At 43.3% G+C, this 26,837-nt stretch overlaps 1 protein-coding gene across 3 annotated transcripts in view; it reads right to left on the reverse strand.

The window, feature by feature from the left end:
* Positions 1–1,625: 1,625 nt before the first annotated feature.
* The window catches only part of LOC140487134 (zinc finger protein 362-like), an 85,325-nt gene continuing 60,113 nt past the window's right edge, over positions 1,626–26,837 (reverse strand). For all 3 annotated transcript variants that reach the window (XM_072586679.1, XM_072586680.1, XM_072586678.1), the window contains exons 4-8: positions 22,132–22,426; positions 19,712–19,936; positions 19,074–19,152; positions 16,485–16,643; positions 1,626–14,656 (exon numbers count right to left, since the gene is read on the reverse strand). In XM_072586679.1, the coding sequence (XP_072442780.1) occupies positions 14,540–14,656; positions 16,485–16,643; positions 19,074–19,152; positions 19,712–19,936; positions 22,132–22,426 (875 nt within the window). In that variant the 3' untranslated portion in view covers positions 1,626–14,539. The remainder of the gene's footprint in view (positions 14,657–16,484; positions 16,644–19,073; positions 19,153–19,711; positions 19,937–22,131; positions 22,427–26,837) is intronic.

Here is a 26,837-nt window from a genome sequence, read left to right on the forward strand (position 1 = left end):
CAAATGAAATGGCTACCAGCCATGTGGGTATCTTTGATCCTAACAAAGTTAGGATCGAGCTACTGAGATTTGCATCCATTATCGAGGGGATATCTGGGGAGTACGATGAGGTGGAAAGGACTATCTTAAGAGCATATGAACTAGTGCCAGAGGCCTACAGACAAGGTTTACAAATCTAAGGAAGGAAATTGGTCAAACATACATCGGGTTTGAAACGATCAAACAAAGTAACTTTGATAGATGGATCCAAGGGCATTGAAAATAGATCAGACATTATGCACTTAGAAAGACTGTTATTTTGGAGGAGTTCAAAAATTCACCTCCTGAAGCACTGAGAACTCATGTGGAAGAGCAGAGAGTTTAGAGCGTAAGATTTGCATCAGAAATGTCAGGTGATTATAAATTCATAGATCACAGTTTGGCTTCTGACATCAATTTCAATCCAGGAGGGATGGAAACTGGGGAAAAGAGAAATCCTCAGGTGGGAAGGAAAAAGGAGATCGCACTGAAGACCGTAAAGATAGTTTACCACTGGGTAAGAAGGAAACCCATGATGTGGGGGACATGGGGGCGAGAAAAGTTGAAAGGCTGAGGCTTTTTCACTGCAATAAAAAGTGGGCCACATGAAATCACAGTGTTGGTGGGTTAGAAAGAGCACAGGGTAGACAGATATGGGAAAACAAAGCAAGCCAGTGAGTTTTGTTGAAGTGGTAAGGCAAAACACAGGGAAAGCTAAAAAGAAAACGGCAGATCTCTTTAAAGAGTTTACTTTGGTGGATGAGGTTTGATTAATTCCTAATGAACAGCTCATGCTCAAAATGTTGACTCTCCTGCTCCTTCGATGCTGCCTGACCTGCTGTGCTTTTCCAGCACCATGCTTTTCGACTCTGATCTCCAGCATCTGCAGTCTTCACTTTCTCAAGGATTACTCATTTGTGCTGGGACAAACTGGTGGAAGAAATTAAGATTTTAAGAGATATGGGAGCAAGTCAATCTTTGATGATGAGAGATGAGGAGATAGGTCATTCACAATTAATATTGTCAGAAAAGGTGGAAATATGTGGAGTTCAAGGCAAGTAGAGCAATTACATAAAGGGAGGATGGAGAGTGTAATGAAAATTGGTGAAGTGATGGTAAGAGTAAGAGAGAAATTCTCAGTTCCAAAGATGTGCAACTTAGGTGCATTAGCCATGCTAAATTGCCCATAGTGTCCAGAGATAGGCAGGCTAGGTAGATTGGCCATGGGAAATGGAGGGTCATAGGGACAATGTGAGGGAGGTGGGGGGGTGGGGTTGTCTGGTTGGAATGCTCTTTGGGGTTATCGGTGTGGACTCAATGGCCTCCTTCCACAACGTAAGGATTCCATTCTATGAACTCTGTATTCTGACAACTCCGAACTTTTGTAAATCCTTATCTTCCTTGACTTCACCATTTTCTGCAATGTCGTTAGCCAGCAGACCCCTTGGCTCTGGAATTCCTTTCACACCTCTATCCCTTTAAGACCCTCCTTGAACTTACCTCCTTGTCTAAGATGCTGGTCATCTGGTCATTACCATAAAGGCACCATATAAATGCAACTTGCTGTTACTCACAAACTAGCACACGTTTCTGCATATGTTTATATTTTATTCAATAACAGAAAGATACAAATTTTTTTAATTATTATAATACAAAGCAAACTTTTCCTTTAAATTGTGTTGGCCCATGAAGTACACAACCGTTCCAGGCAATGTTTAGATACCACACTCCAAGACAGATGCAAAAAAAAATTTTAAAAAGAGTTCTTCTCGTTTTTTAAAACTACAATATACTGGGTTACGATTGATTCGTACTCAACGTTGCACCAGACGAAACATCTTTGTTTAAATTTTGTATTATTTCATCCACATTAACCTCATGCTAACAAAGAGGGGAGGAGCATTAAATACAGCACTCACTTTTAAAAAAAAGATAGTTCAAAACCCATAGAAATTAATGAGTACAATACATATTTAAAAATAAACTGGAGAGAGAAAAAGGAATTTTATATATTTTAAGGCTTTTAAATGTGTATAAAAATAACAGACATTTTATCTCAAAAGTTTCAAATGAAATTAGTATGTGGCAGATGTAGTCATCAACATAGAAAATTTGTTTAAACATTTAGTCATATGTACACAGGGGTAAGGAGTAACACTACAATTCGATTCGATCTCCATAGCTAATGAATGTGGTTCAATACAAACATATTTAAAAGGTGGGTTTTCTGTTTTCATGTTCCTCAAGTGAGGAACCTGTCCTACTAAAAGAACATACTGGGAAATCACATGCCCCTGGCCACAACAGCCTCTCCATCAAGGCAGGGACAGGAAAATTCTGAGTGCACAAACAGTGATCCCACAATCTGCACTGCTGACATGCAAAGGTGCAAGCAGTTGGAAATTTTTAAACATCACGTGTGGGCAAATGATGTTACACCTCCATACGCCATCGTATCCTGTGGTGGAACTCCAACTCAAGAAGTAGGGACACTGCCATTTCACTGCACAATGCTCCACCATGCAGTTGGAACCTTTACCTTTTAAACTGAAAGATCACTCAATTTACTGGCTTACGGATGATGCCTTTTGAAACTCACTAAAACAGGACAGCAAAAGATAGACCTTCCGACAGCAGGAATTGCTCTTGGAATTGGACGCTCAGTTTTCTTGTTTGAGGGTGTCTTTTCAGAAATTACAAAAATTTAAAACGGTCTGATTTTGTTTTATAAGCCAGTGAGATTCATCAGTAAGAATTTCAATGCATTTTCAAGGGCGGGGCCACTTAATTCATAGGCGTGTGGAACACCAGGCGGGGCCAGGCTGCTTTTCTCAGGTCTTTTGACAGCCCAATTCCTAAGCATTTTGTTGTCTGTTACAGGAAACCCTCATAATTAATCACTGTCCAAAGGAAGAGATGTTTTTAAAAATAAGTTAAACATTAAAAGGCTGTCTGAATGGCACAAATGAAATTGCTTTACATCAATTTCACTCACTGTAATGAAGTTCAAACATGGTCAACCATCTCCAAGAAGTTAAAAATCACAATCCAGTTTAACTGGCCACTGTAAGCACAGCACTGTATTCCATGACTTAGAGCTAATGACATTAACTTACACACCCCTGTCATTGATCCTTGCCATTGGCACCAGTCTCAAAAAGGTAATGGAAGAACACAGCAAGCCAGGTAGCATCAGGAGGTGGAGACGTCAACCTTTCGGATCTTCGCCCTTCTCCAGGAAGACTTGAAACGTTGACTTCTCCACCTCCTGATGCTACCTGGCTTGCTGTGTTCTTCCAGCCGCCAGTTTGCCTACTTTGGATTCCAGCATCTGCAGTTTTTTTTTCTCTCTCTCTCTCAAAAAGATAATGACAGCTGTACCTGATAGTTTTATTTCATCAGTTTGTTAAGGTTTTGCTTTTTGCTTCATCAAGAAGAGCGAATTCAGAATTGCTCACATCTACAATCAGATCTTTGGTTAAAGACCAACCATCCATAGTTTCATTGTCATAGTACTTTGGTTACAGTTTTATCAGATAGTTGGTTTTTTTTGGGCCAGATTATTAAGCCTGAAAGGTATGGTTTCTGTGGAAAATATGCAGGAAATATTCAACTAGTTTTTGCTTGCTCGGTAATTAGTGCCCATAAGGTACTGTCTCATGGGAAAGATTATAAATAACATCTCAGCATTGTTGCAGTTGGTGCCTAGAACAATACTTCATGCCAGATAATTGCACAAATACAAGGAACAGTAGAAGACAAGAGGGGCATTCCTGTAGGAGCAGAAACTCTGACTTTAAAAAAAAATTAAATGTGATGCAGATGTCAAAGGATAGAAATGCTGGTCATCAACATGGCATGCATGCTGTGTGCCGAACGCATGCATGCTGTGTGCCGAACGCATGAGGGTGCTGCATTGATTAGATTAGATTCCCTACAGTGTGGAAGCAGGCCCTTCGGCCCAACAAGTCCACACTGACCCTCCGAAGAGTAACCCACCCAGACCCAAATCCTCTGACTAATGCACCTAACACTATGGACAATTTAGCATGGCCAATCCACCTGACCTGCACATCTTTGGACTGTGGGAGGAAACCCACGCAGACACGGAGAGAATGTGAAAACTCTACACAGTCACCAAGCCTGGAAATGAACCTGCGTTCCTGGCACTGTGAGGCAGCAGTGCTAACCACTGAGCCACCATGCCGAGCAGGTGATAACTACTGCGTGGAATAACAAGATGCGCAAACAGGTGCAAGTCCCAGTATGCTACGCATTCAGACATACATTCAGAATTTCTAAATTCTGGAAACCTGCCTATTAAAATGGAAGCTTGTTAGAGCCTATAATTTGAGGTGCAACCGAGTTTGTTTTTGACGATGGGAAATGTTGGAACATGACCCCATGTGCCCTCCAAAACAGAAGATGCCCTCTCTCCTCATCTCCGTCTCCAGGAAATTTTCAAGGGTCACCACCATCAGCCAGTAAATGTCATGCCATCAGTGCTCTGGCAACAATAGGTCAATTCTCCAATTTGGAGAAAGTGAGGAATGCAGATGCTGGACATCAGAGTTGAGAGAGTGGTGATGGAAAAGCACAGGTCAGGCAGCATCCGAGGAGCAGGAGAGTCGACGTTTCAGGTAAAAGCGAAGCCCTGATGAAGGGTTTATGCCCAAAATGTCGATTCTCCTGCTCCTCGGATGCTGCCTGACCTGCTGTGCTTTTTCAGCACCACACTCTCAACCCCAATTCTCCAACTTGTCCATTCCTGGCTCACAGATTATTCATTTTGTACATCTACTCTTGGAAAATCAGGTCTGGGTAGCACATAACCTTCTCGGGGGTACTATACCCAATGCAGGTTGGACATGTGAGTCCCAAACGCATGTTCCGAGTGGGACAGGTTGCAGATCAGAAAAGGCAAAGCAAAAATCTACTCATTACAATACACTGGACTGGATTGACAGTAGAAGGTGTGAGGTTATCTTAAATGTATCTCCTGCAATAATTGAACAGATCTAAAACTACCACAAAAAGACAATTCTGACTCTGTTGCCAAAATGTTCAAACTTCAGGACAGCACCATGTAAAAACTAAGCTGATTTCTGTTGCCTTACTATGACCTCAACAGTTCAGTGCTTGCAAACAGGAAGACTGGATTGGCAGTGTGGAATTACAGAAGAGCCTGTCACAAGGATTGTGCTTCTCCACACATTGTCATCATTTTCCCATGGGGGTGTTGGCTCACATCGGAATCTAAATAATGTGGATGGTGACTCCTGGCAATAGGCTGATTGCACGTTCAGAATGCCTGAGGGCGTTGTGGCTCCCAGAGTCACTGACAATATCGTAAAACTAATGGCATTTCAGAGAGTGAAATTACAGCGTAACAAAATAACACTTCGGTAATAGTAATAGCTATCAGACTGGTGTGTCCAGTGTCTTCACATGTAACACCCTTACTGGCCCCAGGCTAAATTCATGATCCCACACCCACTTTTGGCATCTGGGTCATAACGTTCAACTCACAGCAGGCCCTGGAATACTTCACTGATATATATTTTAGGCCACAGCCTGAAACTGGTCTCTCCCCGGTGGGTGGTGGGGGATAAAAACATTAAGAAATCCGTTGCGACCCAAACGCGAACTGATCTTTACTTTTGGAATTATAAATTATGCTCAGTTCTCAATCAGCACGGCACCTGGTTTTGTGAATGATGGTGGAACTGGTGTAAGACGTTAATATTGGTCCCTGTAAAGTGTTGAGAGAATGTGTCGTGCCACTCCAGTTTATAAAAAACTCCAGCATGCCCGGAGTACGGGAACCAAACTCATTTTGTGCTGCTCCCCTGAGTGCTCACTCCTCCTGGGTAATTTGGTCATGAGAGGCACCACGATTATGCATCATCAACTTCACACACACACACACACACAATCCAGGAGGGTTGGCTGGAAGAGGAGAAGCAAAATCCCAGTTGTTACTGAGGCGAACTATGGAACCACTACGATATCCTAACTTAAAGGAGCTGGCATGATTGCTTGCCCTCTGTAGCCCTAACTGAGGTGCCCTAATCCTGTACAATTTATTGTCAACTTTTCTCACTAACAAAGCCAAAGCAACGAGTTCAAGGTGCATCCCAGCACACAGGGGATAGGACACAGGCTTGTACCCACAGCATTTTGTTCATTAAAGCTGTGCAAATGAGGATTATCACATGGGGAAGGGATGGAAGGGACATTTGCGCCGTGTTTTCAGAAGCCTGCTCTGATAAAATAAACTAACACCCAATGCACTGTGACACCTACTGGATGGTTTGTGCATGTCTCAGCTGAGGACCGGACAGTTCTTGGCTGCGATGTTCCTGTAGTCGAATAGTCACCGATACCAATCCGTCACAGGCAGAGTGCACAGACTGCCCATTGTACACAGCCTGACAGAGTACCTTCAGGAGGTCAGAGGGTGAAACTGAAAAGGATAGGTCAATAAATGCTTCTGCTGTACCTCAGTAAATTTACACCGTTAGATCATATATCTGGCCAAGAACATACCAACAAGTTAGCACATAGAGCATCAGAAGGTGGGGCAGTTTGCTCAGTATATGTTGACTGTTGGTGCAGTGGGGATACACCTTGCTGACTTGACTTTTCAATTTCAGGACTCAAATCGACAAGTATGAAATGATATCAGACATGGTTCTGCTGGTCAGTGCGTGGCACATCCTAAGGACTGCGATTGGTTGAGACATGGGCAAGCAGCCAATTTCACTTCACATGGTCAGTGTGCTTCAGGCCAGTGAGGGAGGGCATTGGCTGCAAATAATGTAGCTATGTTGTTCTGGTGAAGTACAGCATAGAATGTTTAACCCAGCCCCATCTGAAACACTGACTCCCACGGGGCAGTAAATAGCAAGATGTCAACATTGAAAATAAATCAGCAATAAATGCTGCTCTCACCACAAGATGGGCTGTATCCAATCATATTGCCAAGATTTGTGAAAGACATCCAAAAGAGGAACATAAGTACTAGTATTAATTAATTCCACTTTGATTCCAATATTGGATTAATGTAAACACTGGGCACAGGACTGCTAAAGCTATAAGGTCTGAGAGCGAGGAACTAACTACGGCTGTTGCAGCTACTGGTTTTTGAAGTTCATCCCACTGACCGAGAGCAACAAATGAACCAGAGTGAAGTTCACTTCCAGTCCACCACTAGCCAGTGTCGCAACTAAGTCTTTGAATCTTAGGGTCCCAGCTAAAGGTGATCATTGAGTCTCCAATTTTATCCAGACATCTGAAGCCTAGGCCCACTCAGAGAGGAGGGAGCTCCACTGTAGGCCTGTGCCAGGAATGTTTCAATAACACAGTTAACAGAGGTTTGGAATTTTGTGAATTATTTGTCATGGTGGAAGGGATATAGAAATAACTTTGAGATGAAGGAGAGATATAATCAAGAATTCTGGTTGTAGCTCCCCACGTGATTAAGTGACATTTCCACATCTCCACACATAGTTTAAGCTGCAGTCATTTAACTGTGCGTGAGATTCACAGGTGACAGCATTCTAAGATAAACCAATGATGATTCAGTATGCAGTTTTCAGGCGCAAGCTCTGCCTGGGTCAAAGCTCACGTCACAGAAATTTCAGCCATCTCCTTGCTTATTATCCAATTAAAAACACTGGCTTCTTACCTGCACGTACTGCCATGAGGACCATGAATAACACTGAACAGAGTTCTGGTATCTTACCTTTATGACCATTCTTCATTCAGACAGCATGGTTAGCAAGCTATTTAACTGCAGTGGGCAACATAGATCAACTTGGATCTTGAAGTCATGTGAGCAGCAGGAATTCTGTGAGGGGTTGGCAGTTGGGGTTCTCTTTTTTCCTGGCTTAGGGATGTGGAAACCAACAGTTGTGTCGTGCCTCCACCCCGGCACCAAAACCAACTCACACCTAGAGGTCAGGTCAAACCACTCTGCCCTTGGTGTTGCTCATGCCAGTGTATATAAATCCCTCGAGTTTTCTGATCACTATCCTACTGCAAGATGCAAATTTATGGATTCTGAGCAAGAGCGAAAAACGTTTGGATTTCTCATGATACAGTACAATATGAAGTTAAGAGATAGATTTCAACCTGTTTATCCACCTCCATGTCTCTTTCCACCTCTGTTGGACTCCTAGACAGTCAACGACCGCTCAGGTTTCAGATTATTTGCTCTGGAAAGTCAAGTATGAGAGAAGCAAACCAAATGGTTTTACTGGAAATGGCAATGACTACTGTCTTTGGATCGATCGCATGAACTCTACTCTCTGGGTTTACTTGAGAAACACAAGCCTCTCTAGTCAATGCTGCCATCAAAGCCCTGCTACAGGCCAATCTCATCCGTCGATGAAGTAATGAAGGTGCTTGGCTGTAGGAAGCTGGAGACAGTGGCAGCTCCTGCAACATGGTGGAGATAGTGGGTTTGTGGGAATGTGGCAATGTCACTGGAGCAGAAATCCAACTGTCACCTGACCTGCTGTGTTTCTCCAGCACTTTCTGTTTATCCTTCAGATCTCCAACGTCCACAGCACATCAGTAACAGGTTGATCACGATTAATCCAGAGGTCTTGAGTTCAAATCCCTCCAGGGCAAAATTTAATTGTCAGGGAATCCCATCTGGTTCACTAATGTCCTTTGAGGAAATCTACCATCCTTACTTGGAGTGGTCTACATGTGACTGCTGACCCAGAGCAATGTGTTTTGCTCTCAATTCCCCTCTGAACTGGCCCTAGCAAGACAAAGACAACTGGAGATGGATGACAAATGCTGAACTTTTCAGCGACACCCACATCCCAGGAAAGAATGAATAAGAAGAAAAAAAGTGGAACATTTTTAAATAATTTGTTCACAGGATGTGATGTCACTAACCAGGCCAGTACTTCACTTCCCACTGTAACTGTTCAGATGGCAACCAAGTCTCAACCACATTGCTGAAGGCCTAGAGTCACATGTAGGCCAGACCAGATTGGGACAACATTCCTTCCCTAATAAGGATAGTAGTGGTACCAGATAGCTTTTTTTAACAACAATCAACACAATGGTTACATGGTCACCATTAGGCCAGCTATATATTCAATTGAACTCAAATGTCACCCTCTATCATGGTGGTATTCGAACCCATGTTGAGAAGCAAATTACTGCAGATGCTGGAATCTGTAGTAAAATAATAAGTGCTAGAGATCACAGCGGGTCAGGCAGCATCCATGGAGAGAAAGAAAGCCAACGTTTTGAGTCTATCATTTCGGCTCTGATGAAGGGCCATCTAGACTCGAAACGTTAGCTAAAATGTCCACCTTACCTAACCCACTGTATCCCCAGCACTTTTTGTTTTCAGTCTAGAAAACAGGGTTCTGGATTACTAGTCCAGTGACATGACCACTATGCCACTGCTTTCTCTGGGATGAGGGTGAGGGGCAAATTTAGAAGGTTGCATGCCAGGTCATGTTCTGACCTCCAAGTGATCTTGTTGGAGGTGGTGCCAAGGATTTCGAAATTTCTCCCTCTGGTTTAGTATTTCCTCCTGACCTCACCGTGCCCAGATATCCCAATCTGCCCTTGCCTCCTGAGGGTACAGCAGTTCCTGACAAAGCAGCAGTTGGCGACATCTCAAGAATTGGCAGCCTCAGCCTCACCAAAACATGGTCATGGCAGTTGAGCCGAGAGTGTTCCAATTGATCCAATTATGGCTTTGATTAGACTGATTAGCGATTTTGTGTGTGTGTGTGTGTGTGCGCGCGCGCGAGTGCACGCATGTGCACAGGGGTCTCTGTGTGTAAGTGGTGTATGGTGTGTCATGTGTGTGCATGCGCATGTGTGAAGGTCTTTGTGTCTAGGTGTGTGTGTCTTAGTGTGTGTGGTTGTGACGGTGTGTGACAGTGTGGGAGAATGTACATTTGTGTCTAGATGTAGGTGCCTGTGTGTGTTTGGTTATGTAGCTGTCCATGTGCAGATATGTATGTGCACATGGACGTGGATGCGTGTTTGTGTTGCTGCATATGTATGTATTGTATTGGCCTTCACAGTGAGGCTGCTGCCTGCTCTCTCTTTAGGCATTCCTATTGGTCCATCTGCCTGCACAATCCCCCTGTATAGACTGTCCTACAGACTGCAACCCAAGAGAGGCCAGAAACCCGCTATGGTCCAGGTGCCAGCCAGTATTCTAACTCCACTGGACTCTGTCCAAAGAGACCCCAATGTCTAGAAAGAGCTCTTTTCACTTAGGAACTATTTAAAACAAAAAGAGTAGACCATTCAGACTCTCAAAATGTCTTCTGTCGTGCAATTAGATCTTGGCTGATCAGTTTCACATCTCCACCAATCTGGAAGAGTAGTTGAGGTGGGACACCTCACAATTTTTAAAAAGTACTTGGATGAGCACTTGAAATGTCATAATATGGCTCAAGTGCTGGAAAGTGGGATTATATTGATTTAGAATAGTTATTTATCAGTGCAGACTTGATGGAGCAGGGAGTCTCTTCACTCCTGTATCATTTGAGGTTTCTATCTGCTTTGGATCTATAACTTTTAGCTATTAATCTCTCATCTCTCTATTCCCCATGGGGATCTGACTTTAAATATTTGATAACAATCCTAAATCCGTTCCCTGTAACTGGACTGGCATTATAAAAGGTGGAGTAATTCAGTGTGCACACAGATCGATTTTCCGTCTCCTCTTATGGCCCCCGGATTTTTCCACTTGGTGCAGGCAGCTTAGTATGACAGCTTTACTACAGGTTTGGCAGAAGGTGAAGAAAACTATCCAGAGTTCTTGCTTCAGATCACGGTCCAAAGACCTCTGCTGGGGCACAGGGCTTGTCCAAGCTCAGATTCCCTCCAGGTCAGAGCAGCAGACAGACAGTCTGTTGGGCCTTATGTGGAAACACTGACCTGTTAGGCGAGGTACTGGAGCCAGTAACTTCAACAGAGTAGGATGAAACATGAGAGGAGAGGAGGGGAGCTTGTGGGATGAAGATGCTTCCTTTGTCCTGTATCGGCCCAATATCCATTCAGTCTACAGCTCTGGAATCAACAGTGAATCTCAAACACAACGATGAGTATCAGTTTATGAGATAGCATGTTTACAAAATAGGAACCATAGGGGTCTTTTAATATTTCTAACACAGATTGAATGACAGCACTTAGCCACCAATGGTAACATTTGACTCCTAAACCCCAATTCCCTCAGTATTTCTCAAAACCAAAAAGGAACGGTCACTTTGTTTCTCAGATCGTAGGTGGTGCAAAGGCTCACCCCCCCACCCCCAACTCCCATGGGCCAACTATTGCATTTCCCTGAAAAGTGAAAATCATTCAAAATGGTTTTCTTGTCAACTTTTGTTTTTAAGCAGAATTGTTTTGTTTTCCTAAATCTTCCACCAAATCATTATCAGCGTCAAGTGCTCTGAGGCCAGGCACAGCAGAGACAGCAAAGGGTCTCTGCAATGGCCTGCAGTGTCCTTGGTCACTCTGAGTGAGCAGTTATCACAAATGCAACTAGAAGATGAATCGCTGTCACATTTACAATGTACAGTGGGCAAAGGACACTTTTCAAGTTGCCACCTACTAATGACCCTGGAGAGACAGCAAAGCCTCTGGTCATTGTATACACTATTATTGACATTGTAAATGTGGTGGAGAGTGGGAACAATGCTAAGTGCTTTCTTTCCGAAGTTGCTAAGGATAACAACCAAGGGAAATCTTCCTTCTCAGCTATGTTGCTAAGACATCATGGTGAGAGGAATTAATTCCTTAAAAGGTACCAGCCTCATCCCCAGGTGAGAAGTCACAATGGTACTTTCCGATTTCTCACTGATCAACACTGCTCGGCTTGGTGTGGTGTGCTGATGGAATTGCAATGTGAGTGTGAGAGGTTGCTCTCACCCAGGCCCTTACATCTAATTAATGGAAGGCAAACCTTTACCGTCTACTCTGGACTTCAGTCAGGGTCCCACTGTTCTGATCCACCTAAATCAGGGCCTATAATCGACTGCGATCTTGAAACAATTTCTTTTCGAAACTTCCCCTACTGCCATCCACCCCCTCCCCCCACCCGCCAAGCGTTTTAACATATATATACTGTTCTACAAGAACATCAGATTAGTGAGAGTGCAGGCTGTGTCTAATCTAGATCTGCAGGCTGAGAGGGATACTCTCTTGGCATAACTGAATTATACATATTTATATATATATATATAATATATATAATATATATAATATTAAAAAAATTAAAGAAGAGATTACTATCATTGACTCTATTGTATAAATCTCTTGGAAATGACAGTATGAAAAAGGTGCATGACAAATGAACCTCAACTTAAAAAAAAGGGGACATGAAATCCCAGGAGCAGCAGAATTGGCACTGAATGTTTGAGTGTTGTTCAGCAGAGCCTCAGAGTGTCCTGAGCTGAACTGAGACATTCATTATAGAACATCTACTGTGTATCCGTCCACCTACACATTGTTGAGGTCTCTCTCTCCACTGGGGTCTACAATGACCAGTATTTGATTTCAGTTTTTTTTAATCTATTGTCTATTTCCATCTTCATTTGGCACTCCCTGACCCAGTAAAAACACAACAAGAGCTCAACCTATTCTGCTTCAACAATGTGGAGCTCTCCCAGCCCTAGAGAAATGTCCTCAATACACCACTGGGGCACTTTCATTCATCAGGCATAAATAATAGTTGCAGCCTCTCTTATGTGAGAAGGCCAGTTTAGGGGCAAATTACATTGAGACAGCAAAGAACTACTTCATGCAGGTGACCCCTGATCACTCCGAGAAACAGGGCATGCTCATTCCATTTGTTTGCATTGCTTTTTCAACTCAGGAGCCCCCAAAAGTGGAAGAACTGTATTTAATCTCAGGGTCCAAATGACTGTTCCAAATAACCTATGCTTCCCTTTTCTGACCTACACTATGATTTTGATTAGAGTCCCTTCTTTAACTCACTGCAAAGTTTCCGATAGTCTATATATGAATCATCAGTATATGCATTTATAATCTAGGCGAGCTCAAATTATTTGGAACAATTGAATAGATTGCAAACTTTAACCAACTCCTTTGTTTCCATTGGGTTCTTATGAAAACAGCATTGGCCTTTTGACTAAATTCTAGCCTATACTTTATCTTTGGATAACTATTCTGTATCCGTTGTGTACAAAAACTATCTGAGCCCCTGACTCGATTTCAATTGTCATCCCAATTCATGTCTTATCAAAGGAGATTGACTTCATTTCAGAATACGGGACAAATCTCTTCATTCCTAGGAATGTGTTAGCACCTTTGTCACAAAGACATCACGGAGAACTATTTCAGAATAATTCTATCTTACGCATCGGGAAACGAAGAGATTCGCCAAATGTTTTTGTAATGACCCCTTTAAGGTTCAATGCATGTTAGACGTGCTTGATGAATGGACTCAACTCCAGCAGAAAAAGCCTTGCTACACGACAGGACGTGTAACGTTCTGCTGGCACGTGACAAAAAGGTGGGCACTCCTGGAAGGTCAGACTTAATCACCACCCAAAAGCCCTGACAACACTTTTGGACCATCTGCCTGAAAACTGAACCAGTTAGATTTCAGTGCACCTCATCCTCATTTTCCTGGGATTTCCGTTCCTGAAACCTTTGAGCCATTGACATTTGACTAAACTGGTCCTACTTCATCCTCTTTGCAAATTACATTTGCCCTAGGGCTCCTTAATGCTGCAACAAAAGGCACACTCAAACTTGATTCCTGCTATTCATGACAACTTGTCTTAAGTGCGCAGAGGCTGTTTAGTTGTCATCAAAGCAGTCAAAAATATCATAGACATGTTCTGTGAGGGTGGACGTGGGTATTCTGTATTGAACTGGTTAGGATGCATGTTAAAAATGAGTTGTGTCTGGGGCCTGTATACAGCCTGAATAAGGTACGGCAAAGACGTCAACTAAACACATGAAAATTGACCATACATTTAGTATAATAATTCATATTCGCTAATAACCGATAATTGAAAACTAGATTTGTCGCACTATCACAGAACAACAAAATGAGATACTGCTTTATAATTCTATATCTAATTGATTCCTCCTTCGTCTTCCTGTGTAATAGTAAGACATATTAAACATTAATAAAAGTGGTGCTCTCAGACACAGCTTATAAAGTCTTAGACAGTACGATCCATGCCCTTATTGAGGAAGTTACCAGTCTGTAGCTCACATCATTGCTTCCAGTGCCGTTGCCCAGCAACGGAAGGTGTTCATCCAAGGGATACAGGCACTCACCTCCTCGGCGATGGATGACACTCAGGCTCAAGAGTCTTTAGGAGTCTCTACAATGATGAGAATGTTTCTGCTGTAATTGGGCCTCTTCTCAAAGACTGAATAAATAGCGGGAGGAGGTAAATGAAAAAGGAAAGCTCCTCATCCATCCGCGGAAAGCACCTGACCTTAGCCCCAGAGCGTCCACTTCCTGGAGTTCTGACACTGGGGCTAATTAAAGGAGGGAAATCCGAACAGGACAACTAGGGGATTCTGTTCTCTGAGGGGAGTGGGTGTCCATTGCGTGCTCTACTGCTGTATGCTTTGCCATATGCTTGATGAGGTATGTCTCCTGTAAAAGGTACAAAGGTCACCAATTTCAGCACTAGGTTCTTTACACAATGGACTCCATAAACACAGCCCATAGCTTCAATTACCACCAGCTTTCTAGAAATACAATGATAATCATGCAAGTGCTCCCCACGTACCAGCTCGCACACATCTCCTGAGCAGCAGCGTGTCTCATCTACAAGATGTTCTGCATCAGTTCACCAAGATTCCTTTGACATCACCTTCCAAACCCATGATATCTATTACCAAGTAGGACAAGGGCAGCTGGGCATGGAAACAGCACATTCCACAAGTTCCTTTACAACCTGCCTACCATGCTGACTTGGAATTGTATCGTCATCCCTTCATTGTCACTGGGTCGATAATCTGCTAGGTATACCTATCCCACATGGGCTGCAGGATACAAGAAGGTCAATTCTAAAGGACAATTAGGGATGGGCAATGAATGCTGAATTTATCAGCGATGTCAAATCCAATAAAAGTATTTCAATTTTTAATATCACACACCAAAGCTCTAATCAATACCTCTTACTCCAGCATTAATGAATATTAAGTGAACCACCACTCAACAATATTTCATATCCCAGCACTATAATGACTATCCCATATCACAGCACTTATCATTATCACATACAACAGAAATAATCAATATTTCAACTCCCAAACATAATCAATATCTCATACCACGGGAATAATCAATATCCCAGACCACAACACTATTCAATATCCTACATTTCAACGCTAATTATTCTGCTACTCTGGATGTAATAAATAACCTGTATCCCAGTAAAAAGGAAAATCCCAAAACCCAGCACTAATCAACATCCCGTATCCCAGCAGTAATGAATATCCGGTATCCCAGCCACTAATAACAATCCCGTATCCCAGCACTAATATCCATCTTGTAACCCAGCACTAATCAACATCCCATATCCCAGCACTAATCAAATCCCGTATCCTAGCACTAATAACCATCCCGTATCCCAGCACTAATCAACATCCCGTATCCCAGCACTAATCAACATCCCGTATCCCAGCACTAATCAACATCCCGTATCCCAGCACTAATCAACATCCCGTATCCCAGCACTAATCAACATCCCATATCCCAGCACTAATCAACATCCCGTAACCCAGCACTAATCAACATCCCGTAACCCAGCACTAATCAACGTCCCGTATCCCAGCACTAATCAACATCCCATATCCCAGCACTAATCAACGTCCCGTATCCCAGCACTAATCAACGTCCCGTATCCCAGCACTAATCAACATCCCGTATCCCAGCACTAATCAACATCCCGTATCCCAGCACTAATCAACTTCCCATATCCCAGCACTAATCAACTTCCCATATCCCAGCACTAATCAACTTCCCATATCCCAGCACTAATCAACATCCCGTATCCCAGCACTAATCAACGTCCCGTATCCCAGCACTAATCAACGTCCCGTATCCCAGCACTAATCAACGTCCCGTATCCCAGCACTAATCAACATCCCGTATCCCAGCAGTAATCAACATCCCGTATCCCAGCAGTAATCAACATCCCGTATCCCAGCAGTAATCAACATCCCGTATCCCAGCAAGAATCAACATGCCATATCCCTGCTCTAAATATTCCCAATCCAGAACTAATCAATATCCCATATCAATGTACCACAGACAGTACCAGTCAATGCCCCACACAAAGTCTCGGTTGATGTTTCAGCAACAGTGGGAGTGCCCACAGTGTAAAATACAAAGGGAATCTTAGACATTCTGAAAAGACAACTCCTCTTTATCATGGGGTGAGGGTTTCAGTAGGAAGAGAGTTGCTGATACGTACTGAGGTGTAGGCTCGTCCACACATGCTGCAGCAATAGGCTTTAGTGTGTTTGACCGTATGTGTGGACAGATGGATCTGAAGTGAGGCAGAGTCTGAGTATGCCCTGTAGCAATTCGGACATTTGTACGGCTTGTCTTTGTTGTGTTGTCGTTGATGAGACTGAAATAAAAATTAAATATATAAGGCAGAATTCACATCTCACAACCACAGGACATCTTAAATGCTCTTCACTGCCACTGAATTAATGTTTGAAGCATAGTTCCTCAAGCTTAGTGGTCGACATAGCATCCAATTTGTAAGGAGCAAAGTCTCACAAGAGACAAAAGAAACAAATGAGTGCGTTCAAGTCGTATCAAACGAGAAAAGACATGGGAGAACACCCTGTTCCTTGGAATTGCCCCCATCTGAATGGGCAGCCTGAGTCCAATAGCAAAAGTTTCTTCAGACCTGTGACCAGTTGGACTGGATTTTGAGACAGAAGGAATGTTGGAAAATCTGGAAAATTCCTTCAGGATCTGCACCACCACCTGTCAGACTCCCCGATGTGCTCAGGAGGTTCAGACTTGGGAAAACTTCTCATGCAACACAGCAGTGTGTTAAAATATCCTCCTATGATTATATACCCAAGTTTCAGAGTGGGCCTTAGACCCAATTGACACAGCAGTGAAAGTGCGGTCAATGGAGCCAATCTGACATTGGAGAAAAGGCCAAGTCTCCATCCGTCATCATTCCTTGGAGCATCTGATCACAATCCATGCTCAATCTGGTACACCTTCTAAGGGAAAGTTCTGGAGGTTGATTCGTTCCTGAAATAATAGCGAGTTTTCTCCCTTTCAGATGCTTACGAGGCTGCCATGCATATTCAGCATTTTTGCTCAATGCTAGATTCCTCAAGGTTCATAAAACACACACTCCAGCTGCTGAACCCTAGTCACCTGTGACCTGTCATATTCAAATCTCCTTTCGCTGCCCACCCAATCCCGTACCAGTATTGGAGTCATGGTGACTGCATCTATCTTAACCTAATCCCACAATCTCCATTCCCAATGAGGTGTTTATCAAATTTCCTTATGTCAGAAAGAATTGACTCTTCCCCGAGTGGACAGTCTGTCAGTGATAAAAAAATACTTCTTTCAAGATGCAGACTAGCTTGAGGCTTTTTAGTCCTTCAGAAATAAATTGCGTCCTTTATCTAGGCTACAGAATTACTGAGCTTGTTACTTAACCAGAAAATGCATTATCCTGTTATTCTGTTGACCTGTTTAACATTTTGTATGAACAGATCGAATGAACCTTGGATCTTAGGCTTCTCATAGGATCATTTCACCTCACCGCTGCTAGGTCTTCCTTTGGTACCGATCTAACCTACGACTTCACCCCCTTTTTTGTGGCCCTTTATCTTCTGTGTTACTCTTTCTTCGTTAGGTCACTAGGCAACCCGAGTCACAGGATAAGTGACATTATATTTGAAATGAGAAGGAATCTCTTCACTCAGAGTGTGTTGAATCTTCAATCATAAAGTGTGTTCAAGATTGAAATCAAAAGACTTCTATGCATTAAAAATATAAGGAGAGATTACAGGCATAGCGTGATGGAACAGACGATCAGCCATGATCTCATTGCAAGATGAGGCCAACTCAAAGGGCAGTCTGACCAACCCCTGCAAGTGTTTCTTAAGTATACTAAAGCCATGGTATAACTTGTCTCCCACAGAAAACTTTTGGGGCCAGATTGTTAGATATATTCAAGAGGGAGTTGGATGCGGCCCTTGCAGCTAAAGGGATAAAGGGCTATGGAGGGAAGCGGGAGTGGGATACTGAGACTGCATGATCAGCCATGATCATATTGAGTGGTGGTGCAAGCTCAAAAGGGCCGAATGGCCTACTCCTGCACCTAGTTTCTATGTTTCTATAACTGGCTACAGTGGTGTACTGCTCATAATCGCCTCACTTTCTCAGGTAAATACCTGGCCTCAGCTTTAGTTTCAGGATTTCTATTTCACCAATGGCTCTTGTTGAGTCTATCATGGAATCGAAGAGAAGACTCTTCGAGATGGATCCCTGTTAAGGTTTGAAGAGGACGATAGGTAAAGGAAGATTTGGGTTTGAGTTTAGGCCTATTTGGGTTTTGAAAGCCTGATTCTGGAGGAGGAGTTCAATCATTATCAGGTATTAGCTTTATAAAGCTTGTCTGATGAACGATAGTCTCTCCTCTCACCCCAAGACTTTTATTTTGCAACATAACCTCCCCGCTTACTTTCTGTTCTATTTACACTTCAATGTTTGTCCTCCTGAAACTTCCTTTCTTATTCTTCCTAATTTTTAGACAATCTGTCCCTCCTTCCTTCATTGACCCATCGCACCATCTGCTACTGTGCATTGTTTTTCTCATCTTGTCTACAGTGAAGACAGAATGTTATTATTTCCGTTCGTCCTCAAACTGCATTCAGTAAGCTCACCCGAAACCTGGTTTGTTTAACAGCTGCAGCAGGAGAGACTTCAGACATCCTGCCTTGTACCTCGATGAAGCTTCAAGCGAGTTAGCAACCTGTTGGCTGTATCTAAACCCGATGCATAGTTGTTCACTGACCTGCAGGTTTGATAACTGGGTAAAAGCCTTCTCACAACCTGGGTGTGCACATTTGTATGGTCTGTCCCCGGTGTGAATCCTGCATCAGAGAAAGCACAATTCATTTGTTCTGTTTTTTTAGGAATATCTGTACTCCATAGCGCGGTTGATAAGATCTGTCAAGGAGCCCAGTCTCACCTGACAACGTGATGGAGGGCTGCTCTCAGTCGTGTTCAAGCATGCAAACGCAAAATTAAAACTGCAATTTCCCACGCTTCTGATTTCAACTTTCCCATTCTCAGGAGTTACCAAGTGGAGAACTCTCTCCAGGCGCCAAAAAACTAACAGATCAATAGTTTGCTGTTAATTGGGCCCAAGGTACCTCATTCTAATTAACTAAGCTGCTTTTCCAGTCCAATGGTTCACACCTATAAGACCCTTTAACCGATAGATTCACTTGGACCATTGCTGCTTTCAGCTATGAAATCTGGAGTTAGATTATCACTCCCACCACCAAGTGAGGGGTAATTAGTACTGCGAGTATTGGAATGGGGCAGGATCGCGTGATAAACAGCATAAGAGTCTGGGGAGGAGAGGTAGAAAGAACTTAAACATAACCAAAACAAAACCAGCCCAACAGAGTACAGAATTCTCCCCACCTTGTGTGCTGCTGTAAGTGAGAGAGCTGCCGGAAGGATTTCTCACAGTAGGAGCAGTGATAGGGTTTCACTCCTAAGTGGATACGTAGATGCTGAGCCAGGTACGAAGCATTGGCAAATGATTTGGAGCAGTGCGGACACTTGTGAGGTTTCGCTTCCGTGTGCGACTTGGAATGAATCTGCATTTCGGATTTGGAGAAGAAGGTCAAAGGGCAGATTTTACACCTAGGCAGGAGAAACAGAAAGAGGATTTCATCAGGAAAATAGCCAATAGAAATCAAAGTATCCCAACCAGCCTCTCGGGGTGTGATTACTCTCTCGAAGGTGCTGACTCCAGTTTGGCGACAGATTCCAAAGATGCCATCCGCCCTCTGTGCCTCTCTCCAATTGCTGTGCTAGTCTATGGCTCTGATCTGTTTGTTACTTGAGGCAATCATTTTTGGGTTGGACGCCAAAGAGAGAAAAAAAAAATCAGTCAACATTCCAGTTTTGGCTTTCCAATTAACCCTTTTAAAAAGTAGGCATCTTGTGCACGTTACACTAAGGCAGCACTGAACTGAGTCTGACATCCTTTGCAAGCACTCATTGCCTGAACACAGTTGATACAGTTTGTAGATTTAAAAAAATGCCACTTAAGTAGAACAAGCAGGCCCCAAGGACCGTACGAGGCTTCTCTCATAGCAGGTCATGCAGCTGTAGGATGTGGGTCAATCCTTTGTCAACTGGCAAATGTTACAGAGTGCCAAACATGGAGACTGCACAAAGCTCTGGAACACCGGAGCTCAATTCTGGAGCAGCAAAGCCCCTAGTAACAGTGCACTCTGTTCTGGATTGGAGCTTTTTTTTTAAGAGAAGCTGATCGACATTGGAATAGGAAGCAATGTTCTCTAATGGTGAGCTGGTCTCGAATGTAAGCTGCACTTTGGAACTGGGAGGGGTCTGGGCTTCACTCTAGGATTCACTCAGGGAGAGGTCGGGGATTCACTCGGGGAGAGGTCGGGGATTCACTCGGTGAGGGGTCGGGGATTCACTCGGGGAGGGGTCGGGGATTCACTCGGGGAGGGGTCGGGGATTCACTCGGGGAGGGGTCGGGGATTCACTCGGGGAGGGGTCGGGGATTCATCCCATAATTGGGAGCTGCGTTCCTGAATGGAAAATCCCTGTGGAAAATGGTGAAGTCCAGTCTGAAACAATGTGGATTGTGCTATGGAGTACCACACTGTGGTACTGTGGTACCACATTGTTCTATGTTCTATGTTCAAGTTTTCAATAATTGTCATAAGAAAAGCATTCTTCCCCTCAGGTTCTTAAACACCTCATTACACCATATCTTTCTTCCATACACTTATCTAACCTCCAATGTATCAACGCCTCCACCACTCCATTTGGCGTTAAGTTCTACATTCTCAGTAATCCCTTGAAAACAATTCTTCCGTTGCTTATTGGATGTAGTCGTAGTTATCCTATGTATAAACTCTGGTTTTTGCCATCCTCATAAATAGAAATATCATAACAATTCTGAAACTGCTTATTGGGAAGACTTCTATCAGTTCACCAAAAAAAAAGTTTGCTTTTCCAAAACCAATGCTCCAAATGACTGCAGGCAATGGAAACCATCTCTTTGTCTAAGTTATTCTGATTAGGAATGCACTACAGGAAAGAGTCATGGAAGCAGATTGAAGGGTTACTTTCAGAAGAGAATTGGAAGCATATGCGGAATGAAATTTGCACAGCTCAGCAGAAAGAGCAGGAACTAACCCGGAAGTCTTTCATAAAGTCTGCATACTTATAATGGGAATGGACTCCCCTGTGCTAGATGAATCATCAGCGGTTATGTCCCATTGGAAGCAAAACTGATTTTGTAGGACCAGTCTCATGTGCTGCAACAGCCCATTCTCCAATGGGACAGAGTAGCTTTGTGAGCCAATCAACCGTCTGGAATACGAGTCAAAATCCTGGAACCCCCACCCTAATAGCAGTGCAGTAACCCACACCCCAGAAAGTGCAGTGGTTTGACAAGACAGCTCAACACCACCTTTGCAAGGACTATTAGGGACAGGGAATAAATGTTGGCTTTGCCAGTAATGCCTACATCTTGTCAGCAAATGTATATAGAAAAAGGATTCTGCTTATGGCCACTTTGAGGCAGATTGGGCCACGTTCATTATGATTTGTAAACCGACAAACCTCCGAATAGGACCTGCTGTGAATTCATAACTGGTTGAGATGGGGCGTTTTGTACTTATAGATGGAGTTTGTGGAGTTCTGAGTTTAGGCCCACCTGCTTCTCTTGAAATAACATCACAGGCAATGATTTCCGATGCAGGCCCACACCCCAGCCTCACTGCGATATCTCCTGTGCCTCTGGGCTTTGGAAGGACTGCATTCTTTAATTCAAACTCAATCACCTATTGACCAACCTGTATGTCTTCCCATCCTTGGAGGATTCGTTGCCTGAAGCCAGAATGGGGTATGGCACCACGAGCACAGGTGGCCCGATGCAGTTTTCACCCTTTATCTTCTTCCGGCCTCGTTCAATCTTCAGGGAGTTGGCCAGGCCATTCTTGCTGGAGTGTGCAGGGTCCATGCCGTGGTGAGTGATCAGCCCGGAGATCAGGGTGGGTGAAGAGACCTCGGAACGGCCCTGGCTGGCTAAGCTCGGGGTTGTCGCACTGATGGAGTCACAAGTGGCAGTAGGGGAAGATAAGCTGAGCCCTGTTGCGGATGGTGGAAACAAACACAATGAAATTGCAGAAAATCAGACTCAGAGCATCGCTAACTGTAGAATTTCATCTGCCAAAATGTGAACACTCACGGCCTAAACCTGCTTTGGTTAAAAAGACACTATCTGTGAAGCTTGTATTTTGCCAATAAGATACACACACCCACACACATTTGCACTCAGACAGGCACAGTCATACGTATAAATGTACCCGCAAGACAAATATACACTCACCTGCAAACACACACAAACGTGCACTCCCATATAGAAAAATACACACACACACTCACAGATTTTCCCGGTGCTACTGTCTGGATTCCAAGACGGAGCTACACTTGATTTGCTCAGGTATTCCCAAGTGGAGAAGTGATCTGAAATAAGCACATCCAGTCCATTTATTTTTAGATTCATTCACCAGAGGAGGACCTGGTTGGTTCAGCCAGCATTTACTGCCCACCCTTAATTGCCCAGATAGTAGGTTAGAGTCAACCACATTGCTGGAGTCACATTAGTTCAGACCAGTCCAGTTTCCGTTGTGAAAAGACATTAGTAAACAAGATGGGCTTTTCTCGCAATTGACAACGGTTTCATAGTCATTGTTCGACTCTCAATTTTAGATTTTTATTGAACTTAAACTCCACCATCAGCCAAGGACGATTCAACCCCATGTTTCTGGAACAGTTACCTGGGTCTTTGGATTAAGATAACACCTCCTTGAAATACTACAAAAAATAGGTCAACAGAGTGTGTGTTGGGAACCTGGTCATGTTCTAGCTGTGATTTACTGTTAGTTTCTGTTTATTAATTTTAATGGAACATATTCCTTAAATATATATTCCTGTATGTTGTCCTCTTGGGAATGTACATAATGAAGCATACCACCTTCAACAGGATAAACAGCAATGAGTGCCAGGTAAAGAATCCTTGATTGCCCCGTCTCCTTTTCTTCCTTATATATGTCTACTGTCTTGCAGACCATGAGTCGAAGAGGAGAACAACTACATGTAACAGATATCAGAGTAATGGTGGGGTGGTGGTGCACAGCTCCCAGTGCAATAATCCACAATGACAACATTTTGGTTAGGTTATGAACTGTCAGAACATCACAGAGACTCTGCACATTATATTTACATTTTTAAAACTCCCTTTGGCAGCTGAACTGGGGAAGTGCACTTGTAGTTGTCACGCTCTGATAACGGAACACAAGGTGAAGATGTGGATCATGAACAGCTCTCTCATTCCAACACTGTGATCAGGCCCATTTTCACCCCATCTGTTTGTGTAATTACTTCCACTTGCTCTGATGTCAGGATGTGAGTAACTATGAGCCAGATCTCAGCAGTCACACTGCCAAGACTGGCTCCCATAATCATGACAGGATCTTAAGTCAACTTAAAGCAAGTCTACTCAGCTGCCAGCGTGGTAAAGGAACCAGCTTTTCTGAGCTCCTCAAATTCAAATGTCATACCCAACTTGCCCCATTTATGGTTCTAATGGCAGATAGGCTCTATAATTCCCTCCCCTAAACCTTTTTGTCTCTTGACCGCTCTCCTCCTTTAAGACTTTCTTAGTCCCTATTTCCTTCTTTAGCTCAGTGTCATTTTTTTTGTCTCATGACATGGGTATGTAGTGCTTTGAGGACATTTTTCCTATGTGACAAGGTGCTTTGTAAATGCAGGTCACCCTTCTAAACATGTGAATGCTGTCTGGGTTCCTAGAATCAGGTATGGAACAAGCATCAGTGAGGGAGAAACTCAATGGGAATGACTGCTGCAGATCTGGGCATTTAGTTAATCTGACCTTAATGAGATTACATAACTAATCACATGGGATGGCAGAGAAAGAGTGGCAGAGGACACAGCAGGAAAGGAAGGGCACATTGAGAGAAAGAGGAGCGAGGGAGAAAATGATGGAAATAAAGGGAGAAGAGATATGAGGAAGAACCAACAAGAACTTTGCACGAAAAGACAGAGACAGAGAAACTAAATTATAAAGTGGATCAAAAAGGAAATGAGGGGTGAGAGGGAGCAAGAGAATATGAATGGACAAGGAAGAGGGGAAGAGGGGGAAATGGGGGCGTTGGGAGAGATTGGGGAACAGGAAGAGAGAGGGAAAAGGAAGAGAGTGGAGATGATAGATGGATTGGGGAGACTGTGGTGGAGGAGAGAGGGAGGCTGGGAAACAAGGAAAACAGGGTGACTAGCAAAAAGAAAAAAACAACAGGAGAAAGAGAAGTGATAGAGATGAAGAGGGAGTAAAGGCAGGGAGTGGGAAGATGGGGGAATGGAGATAAAGTGATTTGGAGAGAACTGAACTGGGAGACAAAATGGAACGGTGGAAACAAAAACAGAAGGGCAACAGAAGAGTCAGTAGAGAGAATACTTTACAAAGAAACAAGAAAACGTCGTGGGGGTAAAGCATGTGAGATGATGCTAGAGAGCAAAAGAGAGCTGGAGAAGGGAAGGGAAGAGAAAAATGACAGCCACAAGGTGAAAGGCTGCAGCAATCAGGACCAGATTGGAGGTATAAATGTCAAAAAGGTCATTTTATTCCTAACAGCACTAATCCAGAGTGTTTTTCTTACTTTAAAAGTCTAGCCCAGTGTTATTGATAAAAATTATCGTCGGAAAATAATTTGGTTTAGTTTAAAGAACATCAAGAACCATTTATAACTAACTTGAAGTCCTTCATTATTGTTATCAATGTATTTATCTCCATGCTGAATAATGATGACAACAGCTAGGAAGGTTACTGAGCCTAGCTGTTAAAAGGGGCTGATATCTTCATAATGAATAAAAGAAAGAAATTGGGAGAGATACAGGAACTCCATTAGTTTACATATTAAATGATCTCATCAATTGAACATTATTTTTACCAACTGTTCTGCTTTATTCAAATGCGGTAAAGAAATTTCCAGAAGTATCAAATGCAATGCGAGGGAAAAACTTGTTTCACACAATGAGTGTTTCAGGCCTGAAAGTGTGGTGGAGGCAGAGTCAACTGAGGTATTCGAGAGGATGAACATTTGAACAGAAACAATAAGAAAGGGTATGGGGAAAAGGCAGACAAGTGGCACTAAGTCACTGGAGAGCTGGTGGGCCGAATGGCCTCGTGCTGGACCACGAAACTTCTGTGATTTCCATAACAGCTCGCTGAGGTAGGGTTTGTAATAGAGCACCACTCTGTGGCAAACATCAGGTACTACAGCAATGACCGGGACTTCCCTGCAGAAATTCTCAAGTCTCAGGCAAGTGTGAACGATGCCTTACCCTACACCAAGGGAGGATTAGGTGACCTGACAACATGTGCTCTTCCATGCATGCTGGAGTTTGGAGCTACTGATAGTAGAGGCTCCAGTTTTCTCCCATCACATGGCTACCCAGGAATCTCTCCCACCACATTGCAGCCTCCCATAGCCTGGTAATAGAGTCACAGAGTCATACAGCAAGAAAACAGATCCTTCGGTCCAACTTGTCCATGCCAACCACACACCTAAACTAAACTAGTCCCACCTGCCTGTGCTTGGCCCATATCCCTCCAAGCCTTTCCTATCCAATTGTTTTTAAAAGTTGTCACTGTTGTCATCCACCACTTCCTCTGGAAGTTCATTTCACACACGAACCATTCTGTGTAAAAAGAAAATTGCTCTTCATGACTTTTTTTAAAGCTTTCTCCTCTCACCTTAAAAATACTCCCTCTTGTCTTGACATCCCCCACACTAGAGAAAAGATTTTACAAACCTCTATCAGGTCACCCCTCAACCTCCTACGCTCCAGTGAAAAAAGTCCCAGCCTATCCAACCTCTCCTGATAACTCAAATACTCCATTTGTGGCAACACGTCAGTAAATCTCTTCTGAACTCTCTCCAGCTTAATAATATCCTTCCTATAACAGGGCAGCCAGAGCAGGACACAATACTCCAGAAGAGGCCTCACCAACACCCTGTACACCCTCAATTAACATCCAACTCCTATACTCAAAAGTCTGACCAATGAAGGTAAGCACGCTAAATGCTTTTTTAACAACCCTGTCTATATGTGACACAAACTTCAAAGAATTACGTACATGAACTCCAAGGTCTCTTTGTTCTACAACACTACCCAAGGCCCTACTTTTAATTGTATAAGTCTTGTTTTACCAAAATGCAATACCTTATCTTTGTCCAAATTAAACGGCATCTGCCACTCTTCAGCCCACTGACCCAAATGAAGAAGATCTTGCTGTAATCTTAGTGTCCACCATACCACCAATCTTGATGTCTTCTGCAAATTTACTAACCATTCATTCTATATTCTCATCAAAATCATATATATAAATAACAAACAAAAGTGAACCCAGCATTAGTCCCTGTGGAATACCACTGGTCACAAGCCTCCAGTCTGAAAAACAACCCTGTTGTGTTTT

Source organism: Chiloscyllium punctatum, chromosome 16 (assembly GCF_047496795.1).
Source record: "Chiloscyllium punctatum isolate Juve2018m chromosome 16, sChiPun1.3, whole genome shotgun sequence".
Classification (NCBI taxonomy): domain Eukaryota; kingdom Metazoa; phylum Chordata; class Chondrichthyes; order Orectolobiformes; family Hemiscylliidae; genus Chiloscyllium; species Chiloscyllium punctatum.